Source organism: Ogataea philodendri (genome assembly GCF_020536065.1).
Source record: "Ogataea philodendri strain CBS6075 chromosome Unknown scaffold1, whole genome shotgun sequence".
NCBI classification, from domain to species: domain Eukaryota; kingdom Fungi; phylum Ascomycota; class Pichiomycetes; order Pichiales; family Pichiaceae; genus Ogataea; species Ogataea philodendri.
The window spans coordinates 409,672-432,860 of record NW_025763889.1 but is presented as its reverse complement, the minus strand read 5'-3'; the positions used below and the strand labels follow the sequence as shown (position 1 = coordinate 432,860).

Below are 23,189 nucleotides of genomic sequence, written 5' to 3'. Positions count from 1 at the left end.
TAACCTAGTTTGACCATCTTTGGTATTTTCTCATTAGTAGTTCGTTCAACGTGTGGCCTTCAGGTCTGCCGGATCTTTTTTCGTAGGCGTAGTACGACACCACTCCAATGGAAACGGCGAAGAGTGGGTCCATATATCTAAAGTTAGCGAACAATCAACATCATCAACTTACTTGGAGATCAAATATGGATAGTGCTTAAAGGACTGTATTGCGCTCATTGCATGGAAAAAAATAATTGGTGATAAATTATTTTAGTACGCGTCAATGAGCAAGTCGTTGCATCCCGCCAGATTTGAGTGTCGCGAGCAGAATGCCACGCAGTACGTGTGCAATGTGTTGCCCGTTTACGTGGATTACACCGGGACTGTTGAGAACGGATCGCAGTTCTGGGACTCGCAATTGGAGAAGCAGGTCATAGACGATAAGACACAGGTTGTGAACTACATGCGTGGCCGGCGATTGGTGGGCGTGGAGCACGCGTTTGCGGGCGAGTACAAGGTGGATGTTTTTGAGCGCAAAGAAGATGACGGTATTGAGTCCAAGTACCAGCTGATTGGCCAGAGCGACACGATAGTTAACTTTGGCCACGAGAGACTGCCGGAGGAGGCAGACGCCGTGGAGAAGCTGATGGAGTGGGTTTCAGTCGCGAAACACATCCACGAGGATTAGCAAGACATGTAGATTAGTAGCATCGGTTAGAGGTTAACAGAGAGAGATCGTGCAAGTACGAAAAAAGTGTAAATTAAACCAACCGGCCAAGATGGGTGTTAACGGAGCGTTTGGTCTACGTGGGGTTCGATGGATGTCGCTGGCGACGCTCGAGCAACGTATCAACGTCCGCTATGACAGATACGTACAGAGCCAGGCGCATTCGCGGGGTATTAACGCCGATGTTTCCAGCGAAGAGTCGCAGTTGGTGGTTTATCTGCTGGACATTGCGAGACGTCGCGGGGTGAAAAATACGGCTGACCAGGTCCGGCGGACGGACAAGCTGACTTTGGGACGCCAGTTCCCCGATCCGCCGGCCAAATACAACAGAATCTCGATCAATAGGTATGTGACTGCTTTGGCGAAGCTGGACTTCCGACACCACGCAGATATCCAGCCGTCGATCACGAGCATCTACGACTCATTGATGAACTCGCCGCTGCTTTCGCGGCTGTCGTTCAAGAAAATTCTAAGGTATTTCGCCAAAACGTACCAGACACTCGAATGTTTCAATGTTCGAGACAGAATGATTCGGCAAGGAATTGTGCCAGACATCGAAACGATAAACCTGCTTTTGGAGGCGACGCTTCAGAAACACCATCCGCGACGAGAAACCAACACGATGGAAAACTTGCAGATCCTTGACAAGTACCATCTGGTTCCCAATCGGAGCACTTTCCATGCAATGTACAAGGGTCTGCGGGACTCCGAGCTGAAAGAGGAGATCTACCGCAAGATGCAGGAGATGGGGCTCAGTCAAAAGGGCATCGAAACGGAAGTTGCCAAGCAAATGCTAGCCAGGAACGAGGAGCCGCAAAAAGCAATGCGGTTTCTGCAACGACACATCAAGCAAGCAAGCACCTTGGAGATTGGCGAGGTGATAGTGCGCCAGTTGCTCGGGGAGAATAGAGCCAAAGACGCATGGAACGTAATCCTGCAGGTGTGTACCTCGAGCGCAAAAAAAAGTCCGAGTTTCCGGTTGGTGCGCATCCTTTTGTGGCATTTTATCTCCACGGGGGAGATCTACAATGCAATAGCTCTGACCAATCACCTTAAGAGCAGATACCCAGAATATGAGGACTTGGAGAATTGGAAGTTTTTGGTTCAACGGTTGCACTATTTAGACCGCGGCGAATATTGGGATCTAATGGCAAAGAAACTGTACCAGTTAAACTACAGGGTTGCTAAATACGCACATGAGACGGTTTATTTTTCTGGGGAAGAGATTGCTAAAATTAACTCAGCCTCGTCAGATCCGAAGTTCGATATTCGGCAACCGTTTGATAACAATATAGAGCAACTGGTGATGGATGAAATTTTTGCAAGGCTCAACTGGAAAAATCACCCGGAGTTGGAGCTCGAAAAAAATACTCCGAATTTTATAGAAGCTGCAAAGCTGCTTATTCAATAGATAAATATTTGGGGACTGCCTTATTTTTTCTTATTTTAATATCTGGGGTAGTAAAGTTTTCCGCAACTAATTTTTATCCGTTGTCCATGACAAGCGTTCCTCTTATCTGTTCCATTGACATAGGTACGACATCCACGAGGGTGATTTTGTTCACCGATTCTGGTGAAGAAGTGACAAAACACCAAATCGAATATTCGACGTCGGCGAAAGAGGGGTCGAAACGGAATTCCCCCACTATTTTCTCCAACGAAGGTATTCCTTTGGATATCGGAGAAGGAGGCCACGTCAAGGTCGAAGAAGACCACCATGCGGGTCCGACTCTCTCCTTCCCAGAGCCCGGCTGGGTCGAATGTGACCCTTGTCATATTTTAGCAAACGTGTTGGAATGTTTGGGTGCGTGTTTGACACAACTGGAAATATCCAATTCTGAAGAACCGCTTGACGGATCGTCGCCGACCGTGTACCATGTTGCCGCTATCGGAATAGCCAACATGCGTGAAACAACCATCATCTGGTCCAAGAAGACGGGCAGACCGCTTCACAACGGTATCGTGTGGAACGACACCCGTACTTTGTCTTTGATGAATAACCTAAACGCCAACGTTCCGGTTTCTATTAGAAGAGAGATCCAGGAAAGAGCCGGATGTCCGATCTCCACCTACTTCTCGGCCTTGAAGTGGACCTGGCTGTACCAGAACGTGCCGTTGATTAGAAATGCGTACGAGAGCGGCGAAGGTGATTTGATGTTCGGTACCGTCGACACTTGGCTCATCTACAATATCACGCGGGAGAAGTCGTTCATGACCGACATCACCAACGCCTCTAGAACCAGTTTCATGAACTTGCAGACCAAAAACTACGACGAGCAGTTGCTCGAGTTCTGGGGAGTTGACCCGAACAAAATGCATTTGCCGGAAATCGTGCCAAGCAGTCACAATTTTGGAACCTTCGAGCTTCGAGACCTCAAGGAGATCGGATACAATAGACACGTTCTTTCTGAGGACGAGGCCAACATCGTGTCCAAGTATCTCCGGAACGTGCCGATTACCGGCTGTCTTGGTGATCAGTCGGCATCTTTAGTTGGCCAGCTTGCTTTCCATAAGGGAGACGCCAAATGTACGTACGGAACGGGTGCGTTTCTGTTGTACAACACCGGAGACACTCAGTTGGTGTCCGAGCACGGTGCCGTCACCACCGTCGGGTACTGGTTCCCGGAACTGGACGAGTCTGTGGACGGCCCCAAATGTGCTGAGCCTCATTTCTGTTTGGAGGGCTCGATTGCCGTTGCCGGATCATGTGTCCAATGGCTTAGAGACAACTTGAAACTTATCTACAGTGCGTCCCACATTGGTCCGCTTGCTGCTCAGGCACCAACCAGTGCGGGAGTGGTGTTCGTGCCTGCTTTCTCCGGTCTTTTTGCTCCTTACTGGAACGCACAAACTACAGGTACTATTTTCGGACTGACGCAGTATTCTAAAGCCACCCACATTGCCAGAGCTGCCATTGAAGGTGTGTGTTTCCAAGTGCGTGCTATATTGAACGCAATGGTCTCGGACGCGTCGTCTTCTCACGAATTCCTGGCAAAAGCTTCGCAGCACCACAGAGAAAACCCGTTGAACACGCTCCACGTTGATGGAGGTATGTCTCAGTCCGACGTTGTGATGCAAATTCAAGCCGACATTCTAGGTCCTTCCGTTTCGGTTGTTAGATCTCATAACGCCGAATGCACAGCTCTTGGTTCCGCGATTGCTGCAGGACTTCATAAAGATGTAAAAATTTGGGAGTCTCTGGAGCATGTGAAGAAGAAGCTGGGTGGCGATACCAACGGTCCAAACATGTATGTGGCCCAATTGGAGGATGCCAAGAGAGAGAAGATGTGGCGTCTTTGGGAGCGGGCCATTTCCAGAGCCAGAGACTGGCTCGAGGACGACGAGGATGAAGATGTAGAAATTACGTAATTGATCGAGATATTTCGGAATTTCAAGTAGCAAGGTTGCTGTTGCTATGAATTGCTACTTGGGGAATATAAAACGCGGTACACCCCCACCATTGTGACATTTTATTAACAAATAACATGAGTGACTTAGGAAGAAAAGGATTTGGCGACAAGGTGTCTGAGGCTGTTAAGCCAGACTCTCAGAAGAGCACTCTTGAGAAGACCAAGGAGACTGTGACCGACCAGGTTGACAAGGTTGCTGGTGGCGTTGTCCCAGACAACCAGAAGTCTTTCGGCCAGACTTTGGGTGACAAGGCCCAATCTGGTGCCGATACCGCTAAGAGCGATGCTAAGGACCACCAAGCTACTCTCGCCGACACTGCCAACGAATACTTGGGAGCCGGTAAGGAAAAGCTTGCTGAGGCTGTTGAGTACGTCTCCGGTGCCATTTCCGGTGCCAAGGAGGGTGGAGAGGCCACTAAGAAATAAACGTGCTAGTACGCATCCAGAAATCTGTGTAAAGAAAATAAAAATAGTGTACTATCAATTATTCCTTGAGGGTGTCAGTAAAGCGGTTTTGAGTTATTTTGTGGGGGCAGACGAATCATTTCCGGGTAACTGGTTAGGTTTCCAAGATTGGGAAGAGAGGAATTTTTTTGGGGATTTTTTTTTCTCGCACCGTATAAAATCGGTAGAACAGGGAAACTGGAATATCCCAAGTAGCACAATCCCGGGGTACCGTCTGACCGGGCGCAGATTAAACGAAATATCCCCGGATAGTTACGTTTGACCGATTAAGATTGCCTCCAAGTGATAAGTAACGGTTGTGCGTAACCAGAGTATATAAGCACAGATAATTCTCAAGTGTCTAATCGAGCTTTTTTTTAACGTTGTTCCATTTCTCCATAGGTGATTCCGGACCTAACAATAGTTTAACAATACGCGTTGAAAAAAACTTGAGTCATGATTACCGCTACAAATAAACCAGATACCCCTGTTCTTTCATTTGGTTCTGGTCACAAGACACGTTCTACAACAATGCCTTCCAATACCGACTCGTCTTTGTCCAGCATATTTAAGAAATACTCGAAACAGTACTCAGATCTCGACACAAAAGAAAAGGTGCTCAAGTTCGAGGATTTTGTCAAGGTGATTCAAAATCAAGAAAAGCCAAACTTATCGAAGGTGGCTCCTTTTCTTCCGATCGACTCGTTTGGTTTGCTTTATTTGATTGCCGACCACGAGAAGAGAGGTTATTTGACCGAGACAGACTTCCAGAAGTTCTCCAAAGAGCTTCTCACTGTCCAGAACACCGATGAGTCCACCACGAAACTTTTGTTCAAGCTTTTCAAGCTGTTCGAGCACGACTTTTACGCCGACCACAACAACAGCCAGCAGCTCGAGGCCGAGCGGTTTTTGGAGATCCTGGCCAACCTGAACCAGACGGTCAAATCCAACTCCAATATCGAGCTTGTGAGAAAATATCTCGAAGAAAACAAGCTCACCAAACTCAGCTCGGGCGACTTTTCGGAGCTGGTTTCCAAGCTCCCGGAACTCAGTTTGGAGGAGAAGTTTAAAGACGCGGCCGTGGACAACAAGATCAACACAGAGAAATTTAAGAACATCGTGAACGAGATCTTCTACTCGAGGCTTCCAAAGACTGTTCTTTCTCAGATCGAGTCGTTCTCGAGATCCACGTACGGCGCCGAGTTGTCGTTCGACGAGTCGAAGAACCTTGTCAAACTGCTGAAGGACCTGCCAGCTCTCAACTACACCATCTATGAGCAGATCTCCTCTGGAAAATACAATAGCAAAGATCATCTTATCTCGAAAGAAGAATTTTACGAGTACGCTAGATCCCACATTACATCCACAGTCACGAAAGAAGAAGCATCTTTGTTTTTCCAATGGAACTCTCAACTCCTGCAACAGCAGAACGTTGCATCGGCCATCAAGTCCGGAGACATGTTGGCTATCCTGACAGACGATCTTATCAAATCCCGCGAATCTGCAGATAATATTCCATTCAGCTTGTATCCAATTTTCAACTCTGCATACTCTTTCCTGCTTGGTTCTGTTGCTGGTGCGATCGGTGCCACTGTTGTGTATCCGATCGATTTAGTTAAAACCAGAATGCAGAACCAGAAGGGAAACTCTCTTTACAGCTCTTACGGTGACTGTTTCCGTAAAGTGTTCCAGCACGAAGGACTGATTGGTTTCTACTCCGGACTGCTGCCTCAACTGGTCGGTGTGGCTCCTGAAAAGGCCATCAAATTGACCGTCAACGATTTGGTCAGAGGACTCGGTGCCAAGTACTGCAAGAACGGCGAATTGACCATGGGCTGGGAGATCTTGGCCGGTTCTTCTGCTGGTGCTTGTCAGGTGATCTTCACCAATCCTCTGGAAATCACCAAGATCAGACTGCAAGTTCAAGGTGAGACCGTTAGACAGATGGCCAAGGAAGGCATTCCTTACGTCGAGAAGTCTGCCGTTGATATTGTCAGAGCACTTGGACTCAAGGGTCTTTATAAAGGTGCTTCTGCCTGCATGCTGAGAGACGTTCCTTTCAGTGCCATCTACTTCCCTACCTACGCCAACATCAAGAAGTATGTTTTCGGATTTGATCCACACAACCCAGCCAAGAGAAACAGACTCGAGTCTTGGGAGCTGCTTCTTAGTGGTGCCATGGCCGGAATGCCTGCTGCCTACTGCACGACTCCATGCGATGTGATCAAGACCAGATTGCAAGTGGAGGTGAGACCAGGAGAGAAGGCGTACAAGAACATTGCGGACGCATTCAGCCGTATTCTCAAGGAAGAAGGGTTCAGGGCTTTGTTCAAGGGAGGTGTTGCACGTATTTGTCGGTCGTCGCCCCAATTTGGATTTACCTTGGCCTCGTACGAGATGTTCCAGAGATACATTCCATTACAACGGTTCTATCCTGACCCTACCAAAGGAATTGTGAGCGATGGCCACGGAAACGCACTGAAGTCTCTGACGCCAACCTCGTCGGACGAGACTCTTCACCACGAGCTCACCGAGGGCGCCAAACAGTTTGTGAGCACGTCGTTGGAGCTCAACCCTGCATTGAACAACTTCAACTACTACAACTACGTGGACTTCCAGAGCAGGAAATAAATAGACATACAGAGTGTGATATTATGCAAGTAACTAATCATTCGAAGTGGTAGAAGATGGTTTGGTCGATCTGGAACTTGTTCTGTCTGACAAGCTGGTTCCACTCCTCGTTGCGGAAAATAAACTTACCAACTTGTTGGTAGCTGGCGTTGTCATCTTTAGTAGGCTGGATCATAAAGACTGTTTGGAAAAGCCGCTGAAGTGCGATCAATTTCGACCGTTTCAGACTCTTTTCTCTGTCGGCGGCGGTTTGTGAAGGCGTAGGGAACTCGGACCGCTCATGGCCCGGTGGCGAGTCCTGCAAGTCCAGCCAAAGCTTGAGTTTGTTGCTATTCAGGTTCAGTCCAAAATTTTTATAGTTATTTCTGTTGATTTCGAACTTGAACACCGGGTCGATGTTCGGGTCGTCCAGAGCCTGTTCGGGCGTCTTGAGAGGAGTCGGCAACGCGCCTGCGGCCGGCGAGTTCCAAACGAGCTTCACTCCTGGCGTGCTGGGCTCAACTTTCCCTGCAAGTCTGTTGAATCCCTTCATGGCTTCCTCCTGAAGATGTTTTTGCTGGTACTTGAGCTGTGTCTGCAAAGCCGGATGCGCATACTTTGGATTGATCATGCGCATTTTAAACGGTTCTTTCTCGCCAAAATTCGTCTCTGGATTAGGCTTGAAGTCTTCTGGCCACCAGTTGCCTTTCCGCACCGGATGAATGGTCAGATCGACCAGCTCCTCGTCCTGAAGACTTCTGATCTTGTCGCGGGGTTGCTGAGAGCCCGATTGTTTCAGAACCTTGCGCGACTCGTCGTCGTACTCTCCGTCGCTGTCAGAGACAAGTTTCTCTGGCTGCGCGGATTTGGTGAGCACATTCACCAGACGCAGCTTGTGCGGAGTCGAGAACGCAGAGTCCTCGGTCTCTGTTCCAGAAAGCGACGAGTAAGTTGGAGACTGCTCTGCTTTCAATGGGGAGAGCCGGGTCCGTTTGCGTGGGGAAAAAACGACGCTGATTTCCGGCGAGTTATGCTCGTACCGCCGCAGCCGTTCTTCCAGTTGTGAGCATTTCGACCGCAACTTGACGATCTCAGCGGCCTGCTGTTCGACCTTGGTCTCCAATGGGTCTCGATCCCCCTTGCCTCCAGATCCAGGAAAATTCTGTAGTTGGTTGTACTTCTGGTTCTTGCGCACCAAATAATCGGTCAGTATCCCAAGCACTTCCGAATCTTCGGGAAGAAGCGCTCTGTCCGAAGATCCCATGCCGCGAGCCATATGTAGATCACGAGCCCGAAGATTGGAGTTTGGTAAACATTTTTCGCGTTCGCGTCGCCATAAAACGTCGATCGGCGTGAACAGTTCATCCAAGCAAGTCGTCGAGGAAATCCTCGTCTTTCTTGGACGCAGATAGCTTGAACGGCGCCGGCTTGCTGGTGCTCGATGTTGGCTTTGAAATGTGCAGCGGAACTGTTCTGTCGTGATCGTCTTCCGCAGGAACAGAGTCTCCAATCAGATTGGCCAGACTCTCCTCGAAATCGCCAGCACCCTGTTTCCGAGCAGCCTCTTCCAGAGCCAGCGAGTTGACCGCCTTGTAGTTGTCGTCGTGTTTCTTGGCCACCTCCAGTACTCTGCCTTTGCCAGGTTCTGCAAACCGTTTTTTCATGGATGCCACCATTTTCTGCCGCTCGATTCGCTTTTGCAGCTCGTAAAACTGGTCCTTTTCCTCCTTGCTGAGCACGCGCGACTTCTGCGGCTCACTGGTGGTCTTGGTATCTTTTTTGTTCATCTCCCAGTCAAGAAGATCTTGCTTGGTCATCTTCTTGGCATCCTTCTGTTTTTCCTCGATCTCTGGCTCATGGCCGCCCAATTTCAGTCTTTCTAGCACAAGACTAGCATTTGCCTCTTCGCGCTCCTGCTCCAGAGCTCTCTGCTCTCTTTCCAAAGCCAACTGTTCCTCATCCTTCGGATGTTGAATAGGCTGTAACTCCTCAAATCTCCAGGTATTCGTGATCAGTTCCTCTTCAGACTCCTCGCTCCCCGACTTGTCCTCAGGTTCTGCGTTTCCAACTTTCCGCAGATGTTTGACCTTATTCTTCCATTTCCATTTATCGTTATGTAGAACCATGATAAAACTCGACGCGACTAAAAATTTTAGTTCGTCGCGTCTACTTATCATGACCAAAGACATCCTCTGGAAAAGCATCCAACTGTCGCAGAAAGTACGTACAACACAGCTCAAGCACTAACCAACCTCAGGAACTGGCTATATCCAGAGTTCTGCGTTGCGGCCAGGCTTTTAGATGGAAGTTCGTTGACGATATCTGGTCTTGCACGATTCAGAATCGTGTTCTTCTACTCAAGCAAGACGAGACATTTTTACACTTCGCATCCATCCCTCATATGAAGGACACTGAAGAGGTTGTCATGGACTACTTCAACTTGCAAATCAAGCTCGAAGACCTGTATTTGGACTGGGCATCAAAAGATAAGCATTTTACCAAGAACTCAATGAATTTTGGAGGCATCAGGATGCTGAGACAAGATCCATGGGAGAACCTGGTTTCTTTCATTTGCTCAACTAATAACAATGTGAAACGGATTTCCAAAATGTGCGAAAACCTGTGTATTCATTACGGTGACTTTTTGGTGGATCATCAAGGAATCAAGCACTATTTATTCCCCGAGCCAGCACGTTTGGCGGGTCCAAACGTCGAAACCGAGCTTCGCGAGCTTGGATTTGGTTACAGAGCCAAATATATTCAGCAAACCGCCCAGATGCTGACCGACAAAGATGAGTTTCTCAAGCTATACACCATGAGAACAGAGCCGCACAAAGCGTGCCACGAATACCTCCAGTCGTTTAAAGGAGTTGGCCCAAAAGTTGCCGACTGTGTTTGTCTTATGTCATTGGACAAACACGACGTCGTTCCTGTGGATACCCATGTTTTCAAGATTGCAACCAAAGATTACCGCATGCCAGGAAAAGTGCTCAATAAAGAACTTTACGCGCAAATCCAGGACAAGTTCAAAGAACTTTGGGGAGAATACGCCGGCTGGGCTCACTCTGTGCTGTTTGCAGCCGATCTGAGAGACCTCAACAACGGAATTAACATTAAAACTGAGAAATAAACTAACATAGATTCAATACTACCTACCTAGACATCTATCACCTCATTAAAGCACAATATTCTTGGCCAACTTAGCCTTGTAGGAAAGAATGGATCCGTCCCATCTGGTGGCAGTTTGGTTCTCAACGACATAAATATCTTTAGCAATCTTGTCCAACAATCTGAAGTCGTGCGAAACAACACAAACACCTCCATTGAAACTGTTGATAGCATCGGCCAAAGAGTCAATGGTTGGAATATCCAATCCGTTAGTAGGCTCGTCCAACAACAAAACATTAGGCGACTCCAAAGCAAGCAAAGCAAACACAACTCTAGATCTTTGTCCCTCGGACAAGGTTGCCATTTGCGAAGTCTGACCTTCTCCAGTCAATCCGAATCTTCCTAGTTGACCTCTCCAATACTGGAAGTCCTGCGAAATATGCGAGAACTTGTCTCTGACGAATTCCAATGGAGTCTTGGTCAGATCAAGCTGGTCTGCAGAGTGCTGAGAATACACTCCGATCTTCAAATGTGTATGCTTGGAAACTCTTCCCTTTTGAGGTTGCAACTCACCCGTCATGAGCTTCAACAGGGTGGATTTACCCACACCATTTGGTCCCACAAGTGCCACTCTCGAATCCATGTCCACACCGAAGGACAAGTCTTTGTATAAGTAGTGTTCTGGATTACCGTCATAGGCAAAAGAGATGTCGTCGAAAGAAAGCACTGGTGGCGGCAATCTCTCAATCTCTGGGAATGTGAAACTGAAGACTCTGTCTGGAACAACAGGCTGAATCAAACCGTCGGCCTCCATCTTGTCAAGGATCTTCTGTCTGGACTTGGCCTGTCTAACCAAGTTAGCATAAGTACCAGCCGAAGCAATGAACTTTTTGATATGCTGGATTTCTTCTTGTTGTTTGTGGTATTGTTTCATTTGGTTGGTTTCCAATTCGGTTCTGGTCTTGACGTAAGCATCGTAGTTACCACCGTACATGGTGATCTTCTTCAATCTCATGTCAATCATGTTGGTACAAACACCGTTCAAGAAATCCTCAGAGTGAGAAACAAGAATCAAGGTCTTGTCGAACCTCTTCAAGTATTCTTCCAACCAAACACAGGCTTCCAAATCCAAGTGGGCAGTTGGGTCGTCCAACAAAAGCAAGGTTGGCTTGACGAACAAAGCCTTGGCAAGAGCAACTCTCATCTTCCATCCTCCGGACATGTCCATGGTTCTCTTCTTGATGGTGGTGGCATTGAAACCAAGACCGGTCAAAATAACAGCAGCTCTGGATTCAAACGTAGCTGGGTCCATCTCGTCGATTCTCTCGTACAATGGCTCCAACAATGGGGACTCTGGACCCTCGTCAACAATGATATCCTCAACTTCCTTTTCCAAACGGGCAAGTTGGGCCTCAGCTTCTCTAACGACCCACTCTAATGCAGAATATTCAGATGCATTGGCTGGCTCGTTCAACAAGTACACATCAATGTGATCAGGAACAGGATATTCTCTGGCAGCAAGGGCTCTCAAAAAGGTGGACTTACCACAACCGTTCTCTCCAAGCAATCCATAACGTCTACCGTAGTTCAATTCCAAAGAAGAGTCTTGTAAAAGCACCTTACCGTGGAAAAGAAGCGACACAGAAGACATCTTGATATCTCTGGATGTCTCCAACGAGTCCAACACACCAGTGGTGACTCTGTCACTCATTCCTTCTTTGTCCTGTTGCAACTTGAGCTTTTCAATCTCTTCTGCTGTAGAAGTGACGTCTCCTTCGGCTTCAAGCTTTTCCTTTTCCTTTTTGGTCAATTTCTTGGTCTTGAGCTTTCCCTCAGCAGCCTTGGCTGCCTTCTTGGCCTCTCTCTTCGCTTTCGATGCAGAAACAGTCGACATGGTCAAAGGTACCTAAAGATTATAAAAATTTTACGGTCGTGCACATTGCTGAAAAGGCAGAATTGGTGTAATCTTTTTTTTTTTAAAGGTCACATGTACATGGCTCACGTGTGATTCCCTTAACTACCCCACGCCGCGGATCAAGCTAGCCTGGGGAATCAGAACTCACTGGTAAACTCAAAGTCTCCATATATGTCATTGATCTCCGTCTGCAGGATGTCCAAAAGTTTTAGATTATCGCGAATGCTGATCCATTTTCCGTCCACTAGATCGAATCTCTTGGGACCTGATATAGGCGAACTGAGCCACAATTGCTTATTTGGTGGCTGTTTGTTTAACACATATGAGCCCTGACTGGTGTTGATGGTGAGGATTCCGGCCTGTAGTTAGTATCGTTGGGGTGCAAAAAGGCATAGTACTTACGCTTTCTTCCACATCGGCGTCCGAGATTCCCTTGGTGTCAAAAAAATCATCTAAATCACAGTAAACCGACTCCAAAGTCTCATTAGCGCTAACGTCGTACTGCTCTAAAGTGAGGTTCTTGACGCTTTCTGGAATTTCCACACCTTCCGTGGTGATGGAGATCGAATTCCAACGTATTTGCGTTGGTTGTAATTGGAATCCTGCGACATTAACCTGTCTGAGTGCGGGAACGGCCCCTTTGGCAAAACTCCGACTAATTAAGCGCGAGGATCTGATCAAAGTTTGCGTGGTTCTCATGGGCCTATAAAATGGGTTTTTTTTCACACCTTCAAACGTTTACCGACTCGCCGATCGACCTTTATTCTGTGCGGCTCGATTCCATGCAGGCGCGATCAGATTAGGAAAGTCGACGACGAATCATAATCGAAAACTCCAATCATTGCCTATAATGCAAAAATGACCCTTGTTGGAAGGGGTAAGAACGCCGAACAAAAGGGTGCGCCGTATATATGCGATGTAGCAGTTCCTACCCTCTCATTTGCCGCTAAGTTATCAACTTTGGGATCCCGCGACAGATAAGAAGTGCAGCACAGCCAAAAGAGACGTGCATGCACTGAAACTTTTGATAAGATAGACCGTGGGAATATATATACATGTATACTGCCGAGGCTGTCACAACTAGTAACAAAAATGACAACCAGCGCTTCTCCTATACGTCCGATAGCGACCGTGCTGTCTGTTGATCAGATCCCCGTCACTTCTGTTCTGTCTAATAAGTCACAGAGAATTGTGGTTGATCACGACGTCGACAGCGATGAGGCGGTCATCTTAGCCTTGGGATATAAGCAGGAATTCAAGAGAGAGTTTTCGCTTCTCACTACGTTCGGTGTTTCGTTTTCGGTCCTTGGACTGCTTCCTTCTATCGCCTCTACTCTGTGGTATTCTATGGCCTATGCTGGAAATGCAGGTCTGACTTGGGGATACTTGGTCGGAATGATTGGTGTGATGGCCGTGGCCTGCTCCATGGCCGAAATATCCAGTGCTTTTCCGACCTCTGGAGGATTGTACTATGCTACAGCCATGCTTGCTCCACCTAAATACAAAGCAGTCCTGTCCTGGTTTGTTGGATGGTCCAACTACTTCGTCCAGGTCACCGGTGCTCCGTCCGTCGCTTACGGATGTGCCAGTATGATCTTGGCTCTGAAGTCCTTTGACGACGCTTCCTACTCCGCTACCAACTGGCAGACATATCTGCTCACCTCCTGTTTGACCTTTTTCTGCGCTATCATCGCTTCTCTACCAACAAAATGGATCGCTTTTATCAACTCGGGCTCAACGGCCCTCAACTTACTGTTCCTGTTTATCTCGTTTGTGATTGTTTTGGGAGGAAACACTAGAGAGGACCAGGGCTTGCCTAAATTCAACACAAACGATATCGCCTGGGGCATCACCAACTATACCGAATGGCCTGACGGAATTTGCATCTTGATGAGTTTCATGGCCGTTATTTGGACCATGTCTGGTTTCGACTCTCCTTTCCACTTGGCAGAGGAGTGTTCCAACGCTCAGGTTGCAACTCCAAGAGCCATCGTCTTGACAGCTGCCACAGGAGGAACTCTTGGTTTCGTTTTCCAATTAGCAATGGCTTACACTATTGTGGACGTTGACAGCGCTGTCAACGACGAGCTCGGACAACCATACGTTTCTTACCTTGCTCAGATTCTGACCCGTGAACGCGTGTACGCTCTCACTGCTTTCGCTGTTGTTTTGTCGTTCGCTATGTCATTCTCATGTATGATTGCAGCTTCTCGTGTGCTCTTCTCGTACTCCAGAGATGGGTGTTTTCCGCTTTCCAAATGGTGGTCGTCTGTGAACCCATTAACCAAGACTCCAGTTAATGCTGTGTGGGCCAACTGGTTTATGGGTGAATTGTTGCTTTTGCTGATGTTTGGAGGTGAGACTCCAATCAACGCCATCTTCTCTGTCGGTGCTATTGGATCATTCATTTCCTTCACTATTCCTACGCTTCTGAGAATCACATACTCTAGAAAGACTTTCCGCAAGGGTCCCTGGAATTTAGGAATCATGTCTGAACCTTCTGGATGGGTCGCTGTTGCGTTTGTCGTTTTGATGATTCCTATCCTCAACTTCCCACAATACAGAGGTGCCGACAACACTCCAGACATGATGAACTGGACCGTCGTCGTTTACTGGGGATCTATGTTCCTGTGTATGGTGTGGTATGTCGTCTACGCTCACAAGATCTACCAAGGACCTAAGAGTAACTTGGGCAAAGAATCTCTTATCTCCGACGAAGAGGAAGATAATGTCATCGAGGCCATCAGCTCCAAAGGACAAGATGTTCAATTCTATGGTGAGAAAAGCTAATTTTTCAGCTCTGCTCGTCTTTTATTGATTATTGACCGACTTTTGGTCAGCAGCTGAATGCTGCGGTTGTAAGGTGCATCAAGACCCATATCCTCTGCTAATCTCACAATATAGCCATTAATATAGTCGATTTCCGTATCTCTCAGGAATAGAGTATCCTGTCTCATACTGGTACTGTTTTTCCCGTTCAGTATGAAGCCTTTCTCGCATGCCAGATCCACAAGAAGATCATCGGCCAATTCAGGACGATTCTCAAGAGCTGGGTATTTTCTCTTAAGAATAGTCATACCTTCGTGAATCATGCAACGGAAATATTCTTTAACAGCGTCGATATCAGCCAACTCGTAATTAATACAATCCAGAACAGAAGTTGTTGGATTCATGCAAACGTTGACCATCAGTTTGGAGACTTGATGAGTCAAGAGGTCTTCAAACGTATAAACGCTTGTGTTGATTTCGCTTTCGACCAACGCCTGAATAACAGGATGGGTAGCAGGTTTCCCGTCAACTCTGGCGACCTTAAGATCTCCGTTTCCTGCATGGCTATAATTGTAAGTACCTATCTCTGATTGATCCTGGAATATTCCATGAGTGATGACACCTTGGTAAAGCACCGGTCTGGTGGATGCATCGGGCCAAACCTTTGCATTCAGCTCCTCTAAAACTCCCATTCCATTCTGGATCAAAAGAATATGAGTTGAGGAGCCAATTTTTGGTAGCAACGGAGTGAGTGATTTGACAGTGTCAAATGTCTTCACACTCACAATCAGGAAGTCGATTTGTCTATCCTTGATCTCCTCTGCTCTAGAGGCATTTGCGATTTGACGGCTAATTTTGGCATTTTGGTTGAAAAGTTGAGTGATGGTGAAAGTATTGTTCGTTTTCTTCAACAGATCGATTTTACTCTGTGTGCGCACAATGAAGTTCACTGGGAACCGTTTGGTCAGCCCTGCTGCAACAAGGGTTCCAATTCCACCAGCACCCAAAACGTAGATATTAGTCATGAAGCGATGAGAGACAAAAAAAAAGTATTTCTTACAATGGCTAGAAGAGAGAATTCCGAACCAGATCCAGTTTCATCTTCGCGTTCGTCAACGAAACAACGGAATCAGATTCTTGCTCAACAGCAGAAGGAGTTCCTGGCAAAGTACATCCACTCGAATGGACCGCAAGATTTTCCTCCGAAAGACCCTTTGGACTTCTCGGACTGGACAGAGGAGCAGTTGCGCAAATATAGAGAATTATATTTGAATCCATCGCAAATCATCGTGTCGGATGCCAAGACCTTCCAGGGATACCTACTCGAAGGATCTGAACTTGGAGAAACGTCTGAGTCTTACTTGAAAAACGAAATGAGCAGCGGAACAAACATGTACGAATACCGCACCAGAGACGACCTCAGACGCGCAGTGGAGGATCATTTCCACAACCAGCTAAACGTCAAGGAGAGTGACGTGATCATGGGTTTCATTTACAGGGTGAAGAACGAAAACAAGAAGTTCAAAATGTATTTTGATAGACGAACATAGGCTAGCTAATTAAGATTTAATCTCTGACGAGCCCTGAGCACCATTTCCCGTTTCTTCTGTTCAAAGTCCAAGCCTTCGAAATGAGCTGCTTGTGCTTTGGGTTTCTGTATTGATTGTGTAGTTTCTGCTGAATGGGGTTCGCTTATCCCTGTGGGCCCGAGTTGGTTATTTAAGTAGTTATCAATTGTCTGGTGCACATTACGGGTCCGTTCTAGATCACGACGAATGACATCTGGAGATAGTGAAGGCGCGACTTGAGCGACCCGTGCAACCATTTCATCTGTCACAGGTGACTTCTCGCCCAGAAAATACGCTATGAAGACGAACGCAACCACCAATGTGACCACCAGCGTAACTGTGTTATCCATGGTTTATTCTGGAGTATTTTTACTGTGGAAATTATCCGGCGAAATCTTTGGGTCATGTGATGATATGCACGTGACTGATATATTTTCCCCTAGTTACGGACAAGATATTAAGCGCCCAATCTATTTAAGCGCGATTATTCAGAGCTCTGCTCGTGAGAAAATCTGTACACAATCTCTGAAAATGAATCTGCAGCAAATACGTAAAACCATTTCAAGGGAATGTTTCCGACGTTTTTGATCCCGTGTTCAGCATCACCAGGAATATAGATAGTGTGCCCATTTGAAACTTCGTAGGTTTCAGCATCAACGGTCACCTCACCAATACCTTCAGTGATGTAGTATATCTCAGCATGTTTGTGACGGTGTTTACACAAGCGGCCAGTTCCAACCGGACAAATGCCAAGTCCTGCGGTCAATTGATCAGTAGGAGTTTCTGGAGAAGAGAAGAGCGTGTGCCAGTGAACATCTCCTCGGGAGGTGTCATCGAATCCCTCAGGAGGCTGATCGAGCTTCTTCGTTTGCAATACAAGTGGCTTGGTTGGCATTGTAGACATATTTCCAAGAGTGGAGCTCTTGAATATATAACTACCGATAAGGATTTTATCGAGAAAAAAACGGGGAGACTTCTTCCTAAAGCGGACAATATATTCATAAAACCGTTTTTGAGAATGAATGTCTTGGTGTGTTCACTACGTCCATGTATTATTTGCCTAGGTTCAAACCCCAATGTGCCCGATCAGTTTTTCTGTCTTTTAGGAGAAGGGCCTGGACCGGGAGATGAAGCACGGGGAGTGGTGATGTCGATCACCTCGACCGAATCACCCGGCTTCCCAATAATCTCAGGAGGTGGTATTGGCTCCATCTGTAGCATGTCGATGATTGACGTTTGCTGGGGAACGGAGGCCAGTGCTGGTGTACCAGGGGTTGCTGGGGTGGAAGCAAGGCTTTCGCGTTTTTTCTTCAAAAACTCTTTGCCATTGTAAGCCTCAATCTCGCCCGATAGAGTCTTTGACACATTCACACTCGAAACAAATCCGTCTGCACTAGACACCATCAACAATTGACCGTCTGGAGACCAGCTTAGATCGGTAATCACAGCATAATGAATATTTGTCACGATTCCCAAGGCTTTCAGTCTTTGAGTGTCGTACAAGACCAGGGAATCTTGAGTAGCCACAGCAAATATCATGCGGTAGTCAAGCTTGAAGACTCGAGGCTCATCGGGGATCAACTTGTATAAGACAGGACTGAACTTGATCGCTATGGCTGGTTTCTTGAATCCAGGCAAGTGGGCCACGGGCAGTCTATTGAGACCAACACGCGTGTGAATATAAACCGTATTTACATTCTCTTCTGTGCCATCTGTCTTATAAATCCCACTTGTGGTCAAAAGGAGCATCCCATCCGGAGAAAATGAAAGTCTTCTAAAGAAAGATTGTAATGTTTCGTTGTGGTACAGGTGAAAGTTCTTGTAAATGGCATTAGATGATGCAGGCATGACTGCTGGAAGAGGACTGGATGATCGAGTGATCGACATTGCGAGGGAATGCGATGACGACGTTGAGGAGTTTGAATGTGTGCGCTTATGACGTGGTGTTTGTAATGGAGGGTCCATGGAAGAAACATCTAGGTTCTTGCTTAGATTCTCACTGGTGAGACTCTTTGTAGGCAATTCCGCACGCACTATTTTATAGAATGTGGTCGGAGAAAGGACAAGGTCCGAAGCTTTGTCGCTGAGAATTTTATAAATATGAACAGACCTGTCGGCCGATTGGGAACAGATGAATTCATTTCTCGGATCCCACGTCACTCCTTGGACATAATGGTTATGTTCGGCTATTTGTTTTATCATCGTTCCTGTAGACACGTTGAAAATACGCGTAATGTTGTCCATTGATCCACAGCAGATATATTTCGAGTCTGGCGACCAAGATATGTCGTATACCTCTGAAAGTGAAGAAGACCGACACGAGGTCTTCAGGTACCAACTTTCCTTCACGTCATCTTCTTCATTCCCAAATTCCTTGATAATTTTATCTGAAAGTGACCAAATCATGATAGTTCCATCGTCGGATGCACTAGCTAGTAACTCTCCAGATGGGTCGAATCTCACGCAATTGACTGCCTGAGTGTGTTTTGTTAGCGAGCTCAGATATTGAATTGACTCTACGCCAGTTTCTGTATAGCTAGCACGCCAAATGCGCACGTTGTTGTCTCCACCACCGGTGGCTACTCTCACAGTTTTCTGAGCAGACGTGACCTTAGATGGTTGGATATCTAACGAGTATACTGGAAGATTGTTATCATGCCAATGTAGCGTGTGAATGCTGGCCTCTAACGACATGAGGCAAGTGCAAATTAAATTGGTGTTTTTATAAGACGAGAATTATTTTTGCGTCAGTAATTAAACATTAAAAACCTTATTTAAACATTTCTTACAGATTGAAGAACTTTTTGAATTTCGTTCCCACGGTACTCTTTGAAGCTTTTTGTTCTTGTGGTGGTGCAGGGTCCTCCTCCACAGGGAGAGTAACCGTAATTGCACTGTTTTCAGCCTCGGGAGCAACCTCCTGAGGCTTGGATTTACGGAAACTGAAAATTCTCTTCTTCTCGTTCAAGTCATCCACATTCTTGCGAGCTATTTCCCGTTGTTTGTTCAGTTTGGTCACCTCACTCTTTTGCTCTTTACGCAATTCTTTCAACTTTTTCTTTTCCTCCTTGTGTTGAGCTGCCTTGAGTTTTTTATCTTCTTTGCTGTCTGCTTCGCCACGCAAAGTATGGGTTCTAAAACCAACCCCTGCTGCATTAGACTGGTAGCTAGAATCAACCGGAGCCTGAGGCACCGGAGATGTAGGCTTCCGTGTCAAAGACATAGCACGTCCGTTTTCGCTATCAGCTGCGTTGAGTAGCGTGTTCTTTTTTGTATCCTCATCCATATCAACATCTTCCACGGGAGCATTGTAACTAGGTCCATAAACTTTTTGAAGCGCGATTTGGTAAGCTTGTTCGTAAGTCTGTTCTGGGGTTGGCTTCCGGACCGCCGGCCTAGATTCTGCAGGGTCTGGACCCACTATCTTCACTTGCTTACGCATGGAAGATGTGTTAGAGGTTAAACTGTTAGCCCTAGGTGCGAAAGAGGGAGGAGCACGGAATGATGATCTTTGCGGAATCACCGGAGAACCTGCCACTGTACTAGATCCATTGGATTGAACCTCCTCGGTGACTTTCTCGCCTTCAACGGCCTTTTGAGTATTTGGTGTGATCTCATTCGCATCTGAATAAACCGACTGACCATCGGAGTCATCGTCAACAGTAGACTTCTTTAGGATGATTCTGGCAGGGGAAACACTCACACGCTTTGGTTTCGCCTGTGTCAGCTGTCTGTATGTGTGAGTTCGGGCAGACTCGATAGTATTAGAGTTGGTAGCAGGAGCTTGTTTTGTAGGTTGCGGCTCATGTTCCACTAAATGTATGACATCGGGTTCCACAGGTTCTTCTTGGATTTTCTCTAGTTCTGCGTTACCATTGGCAATCGGCTCCTCCTCTTGATAAAAGTCTTCGTCAAAACCTTCTGCGATGCTTCCAAGGTCATCTCCATAGTTTTCTACAAAGCTCGGTTTGACGATAGTGGTTTTGGTGATTTCAAAGCCATCCTTTTGCTCCACGGTGGTCTTTGTAATCGATCGTGTTCGACCTTCAGCATCCTGTTCCTTTGTCGTCTTGACAATAGTCGTTGGCATACTGTGTCGCCCCTGAGGAAGTCTCTTTGTAGTTGTGGTTGTTGTGGTTGTGAAACCGGTTGAAAATCTAGATGAATTAGAATTCAAAGAATTAGAACGTGTGTTATTGGGTCTGTAGGACGTCGACGACAAACTGTTGGAGCGGTAGTTATACGGATTGTAAGAACCATTCTGAAGTGAGTTTGTTCTCCGGCTATACGTATCCGGGGACCGAAAGCTTCTGGAGCTAAGCGACATCGTTCTTTGTCCAGATAGTCTCCGATCAGCCAAATTGGATGTCGACGAATGCTTACGCAGGGCAGCTGAGGCTGCCGCATTGGATAAGCTATTCATTGAGTTACTCCGCGAGATACTTCCGGCAGCAAAGTTTGCTGCCATATAAGCATCTGAAGGACCATTTGGCGATTGAGGCGGTGGGTTGGAATAATAGTAAACTCCCGAATCCCGAGACTATATGTTAGTGAGTAGTTGTGATGGAACATACCCTTCTTGAAGGTCTTCTTGAGAGCAAACGATCAAAAACCATAATAAAAACAAATTATAGAAATTCTTGTTTTAATTTCATACAAGACATGAAATTCTTACAAATGCAGGCTGTGCAAAACATAAATACGAAAGAATAAATAAATTTATCTAGCCCAGCCATGTTTAATCAGGTCAAATTAAGGTTAGAAGATATAACATCGGTTGGTGTGATTGTTCTGGAACAGTTGATTCTAGGCATCACCTGGTTTTTGCCTGAGCCACTCATTGCATTTTTCACCGGTCTTGCCAAGTTTTTATTCAGTCTCCAAGTTACCAGAAACCCTCTTTATAACAGATATTTGTACTCGGGCAATTTACAAGACGATAAACTTTTGAAGAGAGCAGAGGAATTGAGAAAAGCAGATGATTTCCAAGAGCTCTGTGCAATTTATGGTTACAAATCGGAAAGTCATTTGGTTCAAACAAGAGATGGTTACTTATTGACTGTTCATCGTATAAATCCAGAACAGAATGGGTTCCGTCCAAATGGTGAGATAGTGTACTTCCAACACGGACTGCTGATGAACAGTGAGATTTGGGTTTTGATGGCCAATTCCGAGGAAAACCTGCCCTTCCGGTTGTGTGAATTGGGGTACGATGTGTATCTGGGGAACAACAGAGGCAACAAATATTCCTCAAGACATACCTCACTTTCGGTCAATGAAGACGAATTTTGGAATTTTTCAATTGATGAGTTTGCGCTGTACGATATCCCTGACTCGCTCGATTACGTTCTGAAGTTGAATAATATGTCCAAATTAACATATATCGGATTCAGTCAGGGCTGCTCCCAGGTGTTAGCCGCTATTTCCATTAACAACGACCTTAACAGTAAGATTGGCAAGCTGATCTTGATATCGCCCGCTACAACTCCAAAGAAACTGTCCAACTGGCTCATAAACTCGATCGTTCACTTCCAACCTGCTCTTATTTATTTATTATTTGGCCGCAAAATCCTCATGAAGTCTGTCTTATTTTGGAGAAACATCACTTACCCTCCGTTCTTTACGAAACTCATTGACATTTCCAACGACATCTTGTTTGACTGGAAATCCCTCAACATCGATCCAATACAAAAATTCATTAGTTACTTTCATTTATACTCAACCACCTCCGTGAAAAGCGTTGTCCACTGGTTTCAAATCATCAAATCCAAAAAATTCCAAATGTATCAAGAATCGGACCTGTTTTCGGCGTTCGAGTATCCTATCCACTCGCATATCAAACTTTCCAAAATTCTGCTGATCTATGGTATGTCCGACTCGTTGGTTGACATAAAACTGATGATCGAGCAGCTGCCGCAATTCAGTGAGTGCAAAATGTCTGTTCTGACTGCAGCAGATGTCAATATGAAGCCGCTGCTCACAGATGAAGACGAGAAGTTAGAAGATACGGTTAAAGCCAGTGACGGCACCAGTTTGAATATTGTGGGGGTCGAAAATTATGAGCATCTTGACCTCATCTGGGGAGAAAACATTTCCTATTATGTGACCGGCAATGTTACGGCATTTCTAGCTGAGTAGCTGGTTTAATGAGATTGTTATGCATGCATCTTGATTCTTTCTGTTTCTTGCGCAAGTGTTCATGGAACACAGTGTAGTTTTTCAGCAGCAAGGCGACTTTCGAAGTACCGAGGGTCCAGCCCTGTGTATTTGAAGATATTGTAGCTAGCTCATGATGCAGATTTGGGAACAGCTGCCTGAAATTCTGATTCGGGGTGTGACTTAATTTGGGAGAGGCGGACTCAGACACCTTGAAAGAGAGTCTGCGTGCTTTGAACTGACGTGATCTTCGTCTCGAGCTGATCGGTATGAGCAGCGATGGCGATTTTGAAAGAATATTGATAGGAATATCTGTGGATGTGCCAGGTTCAATATAGCCTCTTATCTTGCGCTTACTTGGAGGGATGAAGGACAAAGTGACGAGTTTAGAGCTTTTGAGCTCTCTAAGATATTCGGGAAGAGTTGACGGGTCCTGAGACCTCAGTAAGCGAGTAGGCTGAGAATCATTCATGCAACGAATGTGTCAAAATCAAATCAAA

The 23,189-nt window shown here is 46.3% G+C and overlaps 25 protein-coding genes across 25 annotated transcripts; 12 read left to right on the top strand and 13 right to left on the bottom strand.

The window, feature by feature from the left end:
- Nucleotides 1-265: 265 nt before the first annotated feature.
- OGAPHI_002065 (uncharacterized protein) lies at nt 266-670 on the top strand (the record flags this gene model as incomplete). The annotated part of the gene is made up of 1 exon (XM_046202894.1): nt 266-670. The coding sequence occupies one exon, from the start codon at nt 266-268 to the stop codon at nt 668-670; it is 405 nt and encodes a 134-aa protein (XP_046062725.1).
- A 91-nt stretch (nt 671-761) lies between these two features.
- OGAPHI_002064 (uncharacterized protein) lies at nt 762-2,120 on the top strand (the record flags this gene model as incomplete). Its single annotated transcript, XM_046202893.1, has 1 exon — nt 762-2,120. One exon carries the CDS (start codon nt 762-764, stop codon nt 2,118-2,120), a length of 1,359 nt encoding a protein of 452 aa, XP_046062724.1.
- Nucleotides 2,121-2,193: 73 nt separating this feature from the next.
- On the bottom strand, nt 2,194-3,379 carry OGAPHI_002063 (uncharacterized protein; the record flags this gene model as incomplete). The annotated part of the gene is made up of 3 exons (XM_046202892.1): nt 2,194-2,460; nt 2,783-3,148; nt 3,245-3,379. 3 exons carry the CDS (start codon nt 3,377-3,379, stop codon nt 2,194-2,196), a joined length of 768 nt encoding a protein of 255 aa, XP_046062723.1.
- OGAPHI_002062 (uncharacterized protein) lies at nt 2,207-4,078 on the top strand (the record flags this gene model as incomplete). The annotated part of the gene is made up of 1 exon (XM_046202891.1): nt 2,207-4,078. The coding sequence occupies one exon, from the start codon at nt 2,207-2,209 to the stop codon at nt 4,076-4,078; it is 1,872 nt and encodes a 623-aa protein (XP_046062722.1).
- Nucleotides 4,079-4,194: 116 nt separating this feature from the next.
- On the top strand, nt 4,195-4,545 carry OGAPHI_002061 (uncharacterized protein; the record flags this gene model as incomplete). The annotated part of the gene is made up of 1 exon (XM_046202890.1): nt 4,195-4,545. The coding sequence occupies one exon, from the start codon at nt 4,195-4,197 to the stop codon at nt 4,543-4,545; it is 351 nt and encodes a 116-aa protein (XP_046062721.1).
- Nucleotides 4,546-5,019: 474 nt separating this feature from the next.
- OGAPHI_002059 (uncharacterized protein) lies at nt 5,020-7,194 on the top strand (the record flags this gene model as incomplete). Its single annotated transcript, XM_046202888.1, has 1 exon — nt 5,020-7,194. One exon carries the CDS (start codon nt 5,020-5,022, stop codon nt 7,192-7,194), a length of 2,175 nt encoding a protein of 724 aa, XP_046062719.1.
- Nucleotides 6,175-6,977, bottom strand: OGAPHI_002060 (uncharacterized protein; the record flags this gene model as incomplete). Its single annotated transcript, XM_046202889.1, has 2 exons — nt 6,175-6,640; nt 6,766-6,977. The coding sequence occupies 2 exons, from the start codon at nt 6,975-6,977 to the stop codon at nt 6,175-6,177; spliced, it is 678 nt and encodes a 225-aa protein (XP_046062720.1).
- A 37-nt stretch (nt 7,195-7,231) lies between the features above and the next one.
- Nucleotides 7,232-8,437, bottom strand: OGAPHI_002058 (uncharacterized protein; the record flags this gene model as incomplete). Its single annotated transcript, XM_046202887.1, has 1 exon — nt 7,232-8,437. One exon carries the CDS (start codon nt 8,435-8,437, stop codon nt 7,232-7,234), a length of 1,206 nt encoding a protein of 401 aa, XP_046062718.1.
- A 97-nt stretch (nt 8,438-8,534) lies between these two features.
- Nucleotides 8,535-9,299, bottom strand: OGAPHI_002057 (uncharacterized protein; the record flags this gene model as incomplete). Its single annotated transcript, XM_046202885.1, has 1 exon — nt 8,535-9,299. One exon carries the CDS (start codon nt 9,297-9,299, stop codon nt 8,535-8,537), a length of 765 nt encoding a protein of 254 aa, XP_046062717.1.
- Nucleotides 9,252-10,303, top strand: OGAPHI_002056 (uncharacterized protein; the record flags this gene model as incomplete). Its single annotated transcript, XM_046202884.1, has 2 exons — nt 9,252-9,289; nt 9,391-10,303. The coding sequence occupies 2 exons, from the start codon at nt 9,252-9,254 to the stop codon at nt 10,301-10,303; spliced, it is 951 nt and encodes a 316-aa protein (XP_046062716.1).
- A 45-nt stretch (nt 10,304-10,348) lies between these two features.
- OGAPHI_002054 (uncharacterized protein) lies at nt 10,349-12,175 on the bottom strand (the record flags this gene model as incomplete). The annotated part of the gene is made up of 1 exon (XM_046202882.1): nt 10,349-12,175. One exon carries the CDS (start codon nt 12,173-12,175, stop codon nt 10,349-10,351), a length of 1,827 nt encoding a protein of 608 aa, XP_046062714.1.
- On the top strand, nt 10,530-11,719 carry OGAPHI_002055 (uncharacterized protein; the record flags this gene model as incomplete). The annotated part of the gene is made up of 2 exons (XM_046202883.1): nt 10,530-10,637; nt 11,006-11,719. 2 exons carry the CDS (start codon nt 10,530-10,532, stop codon nt 11,717-11,719), a joined length of 822 nt encoding a protein of 273 aa, XP_046062715.1.
- A 158-nt stretch (nt 12,176-12,333) lies between the features above and the next one.
- Nucleotides 12,334-12,895, bottom strand: OGAPHI_002053 (uncharacterized protein; the record flags this gene model as incomplete). The annotated part of the gene is made up of 2 exons (XM_046202881.1): nt 12,334-12,525; nt 12,599-12,895. The coding sequence occupies 2 exons, from the start codon at nt 12,893-12,895 to the stop codon at nt 12,334-12,336; spliced, it is 489 nt and encodes a 162-aa protein (XP_046062713.1).
- Nucleotides 12,896-13,288: 393 nt separating this feature from the next.
- OGAPHI_002051 (uncharacterized protein) lies at nt 13,289-14,986 on the top strand (the record flags this gene model as incomplete). Its single annotated transcript, XM_046202879.1, has 1 exon — nt 13,289-14,986. The coding sequence occupies one exon, from the start codon at nt 13,289-13,291 to the stop codon at nt 14,984-14,986; it is 1,698 nt and encodes a 565-aa protein (XP_046062711.1).
- OGAPHI_002052 (uncharacterized protein) lies at nt 13,946-14,784 on the bottom strand (the record flags this gene model as incomplete). The annotated part of the gene is made up of 2 exons (XM_046202880.1): nt 13,946-14,198; nt 14,342-14,784. The coding sequence occupies 2 exons, from the start codon at nt 14,782-14,784 to the stop codon at nt 13,946-13,948; spliced, it is 696 nt and encodes a 231-aa protein (XP_046062712.1).
- Nucleotides 14,983-15,990, bottom strand: OGAPHI_002050 (uncharacterized protein; the record flags this gene model as incomplete). Its single annotated transcript, XM_046202878.1, has 1 exon — nt 14,983-15,990. The coding sequence occupies one exon, from the start codon at nt 15,988-15,990 to the stop codon at nt 14,983-14,985; it is 1,008 nt and encodes a 335-aa protein (XP_046062710.1).
- A 36-nt stretch (nt 15,991-16,026) lies between these two features.
- On the top strand, nt 16,027-16,515 carry OGAPHI_002049 (uncharacterized protein; the record flags this gene model as incomplete). Its single annotated transcript, XM_046202877.1, has 1 exon — nt 16,027-16,515. The coding sequence occupies one exon, from the start codon at nt 16,027-16,029 to the stop codon at nt 16,513-16,515; it is 489 nt and encodes a 162-aa protein (XP_046062709.1).
- A 5-nt stretch (nt 16,516-16,520) lies between these two features.
- OGAPHI_002048 (uncharacterized protein) lies at nt 16,521-16,883 on the bottom strand (the record flags this gene model as incomplete). Its single annotated transcript, XM_046202876.1, has 1 exon — nt 16,521-16,883. The coding sequence occupies one exon, from the start codon at nt 16,881-16,883 to the stop codon at nt 16,521-16,523; it is 363 nt and encodes a 120-aa protein (XP_046062708.1).
- A 134-nt stretch (nt 16,884-17,017) lies between these two features.
- OGAPHI_002047 (uncharacterized protein) lies at nt 17,018-17,437 on the bottom strand (the record flags this gene model as incomplete). Its single annotated transcript, XM_046202874.1, has 1 exon — nt 17,018-17,437. The coding sequence occupies one exon, from the start codon at nt 17,435-17,437 to the stop codon at nt 17,018-17,020; it is 420 nt and encodes a 139-aa protein (XP_046062707.1).
- OGAPHI_002046 (uncharacterized protein) lies at nt 17,234-17,866 on the top strand (the record flags this gene model as incomplete). The annotated part of the gene is made up of 1 exon (XM_046202873.1): nt 17,234-17,866. One exon carries the CDS (start codon nt 17,234-17,236, stop codon nt 17,864-17,866), a length of 633 nt encoding a protein of 210 aa, XP_046062706.1.
- Nucleotides 17,620-19,227, bottom strand: OGAPHI_002044 (uncharacterized protein; the record flags this gene model as incomplete). Its single annotated transcript, XM_046202871.1, has 1 exon — nt 17,620-19,227. The coding sequence occupies one exon, from the start codon at nt 19,225-19,227 to the stop codon at nt 17,620-17,622; it is 1,608 nt and encodes a 535-aa protein (XP_046062704.1).
- OGAPHI_002045 (uncharacterized protein) lies at nt 18,767-19,012 on the top strand (the record flags this gene model as incomplete). The annotated part of the gene is made up of 1 exon (XM_046202872.1): nt 18,767-19,012. The coding sequence occupies one exon, from the start codon at nt 18,767-18,769 to the stop codon at nt 19,010-19,012; it is 246 nt and encodes an 81-aa protein (XP_046062705.1).
- A 91-nt stretch (nt 19,228-19,318) lies between the features above and the next one.
- On the bottom strand, nt 19,319-20,956 carry OGAPHI_002043 (uncharacterized protein; the record flags this gene model as incomplete). Its single annotated transcript, XM_046202870.1, has 1 exon — nt 19,319-20,956. One exon carries the CDS (start codon nt 20,954-20,956, stop codon nt 19,319-19,321), a length of 1,638 nt encoding a protein of 545 aa, XP_046062703.1.
- A 311-nt stretch (nt 20,957-21,267) lies between these two features.
- On the top strand, nt 21,268-22,671 carry OGAPHI_002042 (uncharacterized protein; the record flags this gene model as incomplete). The annotated part of the gene is made up of 1 exon (XM_046202869.1): nt 21,268-22,671. One exon carries the CDS (start codon nt 21,268-21,270, stop codon nt 22,669-22,671), a length of 1,404 nt encoding a protein of 467 aa, XP_046062702.1.
- Nucleotides 22,252-23,161, bottom strand: OGAPHI_002041 (uncharacterized protein; the record flags this gene model as incomplete). The annotated part of the gene is made up of 2 exons (XM_046202868.1): nt 22,252-22,471; nt 22,653-23,161. The coding sequence occupies 2 exons, from the start codon at nt 23,159-23,161 to the stop codon at nt 22,252-22,254; spliced, it is 729 nt and encodes a 242-aa protein (XP_046062701.1).
- Nucleotides 23,162-23,189: the final 28 nt, after the last annotated feature.